This window comes from Sander lucioperca, chromosome 1, assembly GCF_008315115.2.
Source record: "Sander lucioperca isolate FBNREF2018 chromosome 1, SLUC_FBN_1.2, whole genome shotgun sequence".
In the NCBI taxonomy this organism is placed as follows: domain Eukaryota; kingdom Metazoa; phylum Chordata; class Actinopteri; order Perciformes; family Percidae; genus Sander; species Sander lucioperca.
The window spans coordinates 53,858,167-53,865,666 of NC_050173.1; the positions used below are offsets into that span (position 1 = coordinate 53,858,167).

General features: G+C 41.6%; 1 protein-coding gene across 1 annotated transcript in view; it reads left to right on the forward strand.

Annotated features, from left to right (window-relative positions):
- The first annotated feature begins 242 nt into the window (after positions 1-242).
- The window catches only part of LOC118496429, a 397,714-nt gene continuing 390,456 nt past the window's right edge, over positions 243-7,500 (forward strand). Inside the window, exons 1-7 of the mRNA XM_036008181.1 lie at positions 243-370; positions 1,269-1,358; positions 2,616-2,756; positions 3,244-3,348; positions 3,832-3,910; positions 4,062-4,290; positions 6,057-6,153. Coding sequence (XP_035864074.1) covers positions 1,291-1,358; positions 2,616-2,756; positions 3,244-3,348; positions 3,832-3,910; positions 4,062-4,290; positions 6,057-6,153 — 719 coding nt within the window. The 5' untranslated portion in view covers positions 243-370; positions 1,269-1,290. The remainder of the gene's footprint in view (positions 371-1,268; positions 1,359-2,615; positions 2,757-3,243; positions 3,349-3,831; positions 3,911-4,061; positions 4,291-6,056; positions 6,154-7,500) is intronic.

Below are 7,500 nucleotides of genomic sequence, written 5' to 3' on the forward strand. Positions count from 1 at the left end.
GAATCTCTTAAGTTAATTTTTATTTCTTTTCTCTTCTTGTATTTCCTTCTTTATGTTGATTAGTTATGTAGAAGCTCCTAGGTTTGGTTTCTATGACGACCCGAGGCTAAAGCTCTATTTCTGAAGTGGATTTGTAAACGTTTCTTGTTTGTTTGTTTGTTTGTATATCTGTACTCTGAATAAAGAAATAAAAAAAGAAAAAGAAAGTGTAAATAAAGGGGTTTCTCCGTGTTGTCGGGGCTGAACGTGTCCCAGCTGATCTCTATTATCATGTGACTCATGTTCAGGGCGTTTCCTGTTTAAAGTTTACTTTCTCTTTCACACAGGTTGTGTCGCAGTTAGTTTCCTCCGTTTGGAGCTCCAGCTGAAGGTAATGTAATGTACTTTTCTCTTAGTTTAGTTTGAGAGTTTTGAGAACATAACTGATGAATACACTGTTAGAGTCACGTTTACAGTGTGCATTATATTTATCACTTAATTATCATTATAGTTTCTAGATTTCAGAGTCTAATTTCTTCAGTGTCTTTCCTATGTCCGTATATACGAGGAAGTAAAGGAGACTCGGCCTCTGTTAAAGAAAAAAAAACAGTGAGAGAAAGCAAACAAACTGTTGTACACTTTGCCTGAAAAGCGAGCAGTGGAAGTTAATAAGTTACTTAGGTAATTTATATTTTAGCCCCAAGAAAGAGAGAGAGGGTTAGGGTTAGTTAGAGAGAGAGAGAGAGAGAGAGAGAGAGAGAGAGAGAGAGAGAGAGCAATCTGACATAGGTTATCATATATCCCGGTCCAAAGTTCCTGGACCTGATCACAGGACCAGAGGACATGAAGTAACTGTCCGTCCTCTGTCTTACTGTGTCTCTAATCATTAACATGACTGTCTCTTATCTCCAAGTGGAAACAACTGTCTGCCTCTCCATGTTACCAACACTCTTTCCAAGTGATCTCTAATGTTTTCCCCAACCCTCCAGCTAAATGCCTCTTCATATGACAGCCAGATTTCAACAGAGACAAAGTTAAATAACTCAGAAAATGATTACAAGTCATTGTTGTCAAATCTTTTACTTTGTAGTTTATGTTTGTTGGTTTAACATTTATGTCTCTTTGTCGTCGTGCATTTTTAAAAGTGCTGTTGTCAGCGTTTTGAGGCTCCAGAGGTGTCTTTGATAAACATCCAGAGTAGAACTACAGCAGCTGATGATGCATTCAGCTGACAGTGATGTGAAAGAGACAAGAAGAGCCAATGAGAAATGATGTTGTTTCCTCTGCAGATGAGAGGCTGAGTTCAGCAGCATGGATCAGTGTGAGGACAGAGAGACCACTCTGTGTGGGGAACAGGACCGCCAGACCAAAGCTCAGAGGTGAGACCACCATCTCTAACTGTCCAGCACTCACATCACTCCACCACCTGAAATACACAAACTGGTAGTGATGATGAGACACACTCATGATCTTCTATGAAGTACTTTACTCAGTATACTGGGAGAGAGAGTGCTGCAACGTGGCCATCGTTCCTCTCTCTCTCTCTCTAACCCTACCAGACACTAGAAGACTCTGAACAGACTAAAGTCTGACACCATCTCACATCTAACGTTAAAGACACACTGTAGTCCCAGGTCAGAGGTGAACTGTGAGGTGTCTGTCTGTCTGTCTGTCTGTCTGTCTGTCTGTCTGTCGGTCTGTCTGTGTGTGTGTGTGTTTGTGTCTGTCTGTCTGTCTGTCTGTCTGTCTGTCTGTCTATCGGTCTGTCTGTGTGTGCGTGTGTTTATGTCTGTCTGTCTGTGTGTTTGTTTGTGTGTGTGTGTGTGTGTGTGTGTGCGTGTGTGTGTGTGTTTGTGTTAAGTGATAAAAAGCTTGGATAAAACTGACCAAAACACCAGGGGAAAGCGACAAAAGTGTTAAAAAAGTTTTTAAGTTAAAATTTTGACCCAGAAAAACAAAAGGTTGCGCCGTCGACAGGAAGACAACACGAGGGTTAAATGTACTTATTAGTACTTAGTATTTCAAGTAAAAGTAAGAAAAACCATTGATAATGAACTTTATGGCCAAAGGTGTCATCATCTGTTACCATGGCAGCAGAGCCTGCAGCAGGTGCTTCCATGACACCATCAGTCATTATGCTTCCTCCTCTTCTTCTTCAGTTTTGGCCTATGGTTGTTTTTTGGGCATCACATCACCAACTGGAACCGAGCATTATCTTGGCAATCTAGGAGCAGTGATTCACCAAACCTGCTTTCTTCCAGTGGAACAAATTTCTTCTGATTTTGTTGAAACGAGTAACTAAGATGCTTCGGGGGAATGTAGTGGAGTAAAAGTAGACATTTTATTCAAGAAATGTAGTGGAGTAAAAGTAAAAGTTTCTGGAAATATAAATAAGTACAGATACGTGAAATTGTACTTAAGTACAGTAGCAAAGTATTTGTACTTTGTTGCATTCCAACACTGTCCAGCTGTCATCCTTTCTCTCTACAGTCTAAAGTTACCTGCACATACAGGACATTACCATGATATCTAGAATAACAACTATCATCATATGACATGAGAGAATATGCATAGGAAATGATTTCCCACTATCATCACCATTATTCACACACACCTCTGTCTATGTTGTGTTGAAGCCCAGAGCAGCAGCTCACACCTGACTCTGATGGACCTGGACCTGGACCTAAACCAGAACCCAGCTGTGTGTCCATGAAGAGTGACCGGTCTAAGAATTGGCCTGTGACCTTCAAAGATGGACGTCACTCTGTTGATACAAGGTGAGGATTTAAAACTGAGAAAAACACAACAGAGTGTTTGTGTCAGATTCTCAACTGTGAGTCGTTGGTGTAAACTGGCAGCTTTCAGAACGCTGCAGACCGGAGCATTGCAAGTATCTGCAAGTTTCAACTCGTCTCGTCCAGAATCTTTGGTCTGAACTGGACTTTAGCAAGCAGGCCACCCATAATCCTTTACTAGGGCAGGTGGCCTTGTCAAGAATAACAGAACAGCAGGGGGCAACACACAACCAACCTGCTCCTTACCATGCATATCTGATAGTGGTCTACAGTATGGAGCCCACCTGTGTGTTTCACATGGATTCACTCTGTACCTTTAAAACTGTTGTGTTTCAGTAAAAAACACTTTTCTCCTGGATGGCATGACAAAACAATGAGCAAATATTGTTTGAAATGTATAAACAATCCATTGTTGCACAGTGTTCTGGGTCAGTGCAGATTATATTCAGTTTTTATGTGTTTCTATCAGGAGAAAGCTGGAAGAACCAGAACCCAGCTGTGTGTCCATGAAGAGTGATCGGTCTAAGGATTTGATTATAAACTTCAAAGATGGACGTCACTCTGTTGATCAAAGGTGAGGATTTAAATATGAGAACAAAAGAAATTGTGCTGCCTTCCAGTTGGTCTGATCCATCAAACACTGTTGATCATCTTTCCAACCTGTTCAGCTTTGGGGCATCGTTCTCTGGTGTTGTAGCTCATTTTTAGAGCAAAACTCTGCCGTGTACTCATGTTTTGTTGTTCTCATCAGACAATATTTTCTGTTGTTTTAGATTTGGTTCAGCCCAATATTTACTTGTTTTGTGTTCACACTAAGTTTGTTCAAACAAACCAAGAGGAGTCCTTAGTGAAAGACACTAGTTGTAGCACTTGTTTGCTTCTTAGTTCTTCCTGTTGAATCACAGTGGGATCAGCAGTACGACCAACAATTTAATGTCAGGTGAAACCATCTGATTCCATGCTGTAATCAACACTTTAAGTCAGAGGACATTTACCTTGTGTGTGTCTCTGTGTGGACAGACATGATGTGAGCTAATTCTTCCTGATCCCTCCACAGAGTGGACCAGGAGATCTCAGAGGTTCCCAGTGGTCAGTCTACCCAGCAGCATCAAACACACCTGGACTCCATATTTATGGTCTGTACATGTACAACAACTACTTTTACATCTATCTTGTTCACAATCATCTGGTGCACTTTATAGACCAGGGGATTGTCTGTCCAACATGGATCTGATGTTTGCTTCCATGATTTCAGTCTGATTTGATTCATATAATCTTCTGTTCCAGCTGCTGGAGGATGACATTGTCATGTTTGTGAAGAATGAGCTGAAGAAGATCCAGAAGGTTTTGAGTCCAGATTACCCAGAATGCTCAGAGAATCAGAGGGAGGGTGAGGAGGTGTTGGATGGTGAAGATGAAGAGCAGAGGAGGAGCAGCAGAGAGGCATTTCTAAAGATCACACTGCACTTCCTGAGGAGAAGGAAGCAGGACGAGCTGGCTGACTGTCTGCAGAGCAGTAAGAGGATTTATATCTTTAGGGGAAGTAATCTGTCATATGTAATTTAGAAATCGCTTATTGATCTTTTTTGTTGTGTGTTCATTCAGGAAGTTATTCTGGAGTTTGTAAGCGTAAACTGAAATCTAACCTAAACAAGAAGTTCCAGTGTGTGTTTGAGGGGATTGCTAAAGCAGGAAACCCAACCGTTCTGAATCAGATGTTCACAGAGATCTACCTCACAGAGGGAGGGACTGCAGAGGTCAATGATGAACATGAGGTCAGACAGATTGAAACAGCATCCAGGAAACCAGACAGACCAGAAACAACAATCAGACAAGAAGACATCTTTAAAATACCACCTGGAAGAGAAGAACCAATCAGAACAGTGATGACTAAGGGAGTGGCTGGCATCGGGAAAACAGTCTTAACACAGAAGTTCACTCTGGACTGGGCTGAAGACAAAGCCAACCAGGACATCCAGTTCATATTTCCATTCACCTTCAGAGAGCTGAATGTGCTGAAAGAGAAAAAGTACAGCTTGGTGGAACTTGTTGATTACTTCTTTAGTGAAACCAAAGAAGCAGGAATCTGCAGGTTTGAAGAGTTCCCGGTTGTGTTCATCTTTGACGGTCTGGATGAGTGTCGACCTCCTCTGGACTTCCACAACACTGAGATCCTGACTGATATCACAAAGTCCACCTCAGTGGGTGTGCTGCTGACAAACCTCATCAGGGGCAAACTGCTTCCCTCTGCTCGCCTCTGGATAACCACACGACCTGCAGCAGCCAATCAGATCCCTCCTGGGTGTGTTGACATGGTGACAGAGGTCAGAGGCTTCACTGACCCACAGAAGGAGGAGTACTTCAGGAAGAGATTCAGAGATGAGGAGCAGGCCAGCAGAATCATCTCCCACATCAAGACATCACGAAGCCTCCACATCATGTGTCACATCCCAGTCTTCTGCTGGATCACTGCTACAGTTCTGGAAGACGTGTTGAAGACCAGAGAGGGAGGAGAACTGCCCAAAACTCTGACTGAGATGTACATCCACTTCCTGGTGGTTCAGTCCAAACAGAAGAACATCAAGTATGATGGAGGAGCTGAGACGGATCCACACTGGAGTCCAGAGAGCAGGAAGATGATTGAGTCTCTAGGAAAATTGGCTTTTGAGCAGCTGCAGAAAGGCAACCTGATCTTCTATGAATCAGACCTGACAGAGTGTGGCATCGATATCAGAGCAGCCTCAGTGTACTCAGGAGTGTTCACACAGATCTTTAAAGAGGAGAGAGGACTGTACCAGGACAAGGTGTTCAGCTTCATCCATCTGAGTGTTCAGGAGTTTCTGGCTGCTCTTCATGTCCATCTGACATTCACCAACTCTGGAGTCAATCTGCTGTCAGAAGAACTAACAACAACAACATCAACACGTTTCTACCAGAGTGCTGTGGACGAGGCCTTACAGAGTCCAAATGGACACCTGGACTTGTTCCTCCGCTTCCTCCTTGGTCTTTCTCTTCAGACCAATCAGACTCTCCTTCAAGGCCTGCTGAAACAAACAGGAAGTAGCTCACAGACCAATCAGGAAACAGTCAAGTACATGAAGGAGAAGATCAATGAGAATCTGTCTGCAGAGAAAAGCATCAATCTGTTCCACTGTCTGAATGAACTGAATGATCGTTCTCTAGTGGAGGAGATCCAACAGTCCCTGAGTTCAGGAAGTCTCTCCACAGATGAACTGTCTCCTGCTCAGTGGTCAGCTCTGGTCTTCATCTTACTATCATCAGAAGAAGATCTGGACGTGTTTGACCTGAAGAAATACTCTGCTTCAGAGGAGGCTCTTCTGAGGCTGCTGCCAGTGGTCAAAGCCTCTAAAAAAGCTCTGTAAGTGCAGCGATAGTTGGACTCGTATATCATAACTTAAAGACTCTGCTGTCTTTTCAACTTCTTGATTGTTTTTTCTTCATTACCGTCTCTTCAGGCTGAGTGGCTGTAACCTGTCAGAGAGAAGCTGTGAAGCTCTGTCCTCAGTTCTCAGCTCCCAGTCCTCTAGTCTGAGAGAGCTGGACCTGAGTAACAACAATCTGCAGGATTCAGGAGTGAAGCATCTGTCTCCTGGACTAGAGAGTCCACACTGTAAACTGGACACACTCAGGTCAGATCAAGAACAGTAATCTTTAAAACACAGTATTGAAAAATACTTTGGTAATAAAAATGTGAATGTTTCCAAAGTAATTTGTTCTGATTTAGAATCACATCATAGATAATGAAATATGAACTGTGACTGAGATCCAGAAATCATTATATCATGTGAGTTTGATAACTGGACTTCTGTTTATTCCTTCAATGTTTCCATTTTGTTTAGAGTAGAGCAGCAAGATTTAAACATGCTGAGAAGGGTTTTCACATACTGTATCACCAAAAGTCCAGACCCAACATTTAAGCACAAATGTTATTTGTCTAATATAATTTGGATCACATCAGCTGTGCCACTGACACGTCAATAATTAAGTGTGTGGACGTATAGTAGCTAAATCTATCCATGAAAAAAAATATTTTGGTCAGTAGATATTTTAGTTATAAACAGATTAACTTAGCCAAGCAGTTAGGTGTTTATATGTTCAGTAGTTATTGCATTTTGAAAAATTCCATCATCTCTACCGTTACAAAGCTAACATTAACTTAAGATGACTGGCTGACTAACGTTTAACAGGGAGGGACTACAAATCGTCTCTTTTGCTTTTCTTCATTTTGAGATTGAATTTCCCCACAATATGAATACAGTTTGATTATAACCTTTATTTAGTTGGAAACCGTTGTTGTATAATCTCTTTATTACATGAGAGGGTTTGATTTAACATCATATTATCACTTCAGTCATGCTTACGATCCTCGGTACCAGCGCAGCGGTCCTAGCCGCATCACTGATGTGCCAATAATGACGTTAAATCAAACCCTCTCATGTAATATTGCTTAATTCAGTCATGATTAATGATCATGTTTTCCAACATGTTTAGAGTAGAGCAGCAGATATTTAAACATGCTGAGAAGGGATGTCATGTACTGTATCACGAAAAGTCCAGACTCAACTCAACTCTAAATTATTATTATTATAATATATCGTAAAGCACCTAAGTAAGCAAGTATGAACTATGGCTGAAATTGAGAACCTAATTTGTTTTTTCTTATGTGAATTTGTTGCAATTAGTTATCATGTTTCCAACTTGTTTA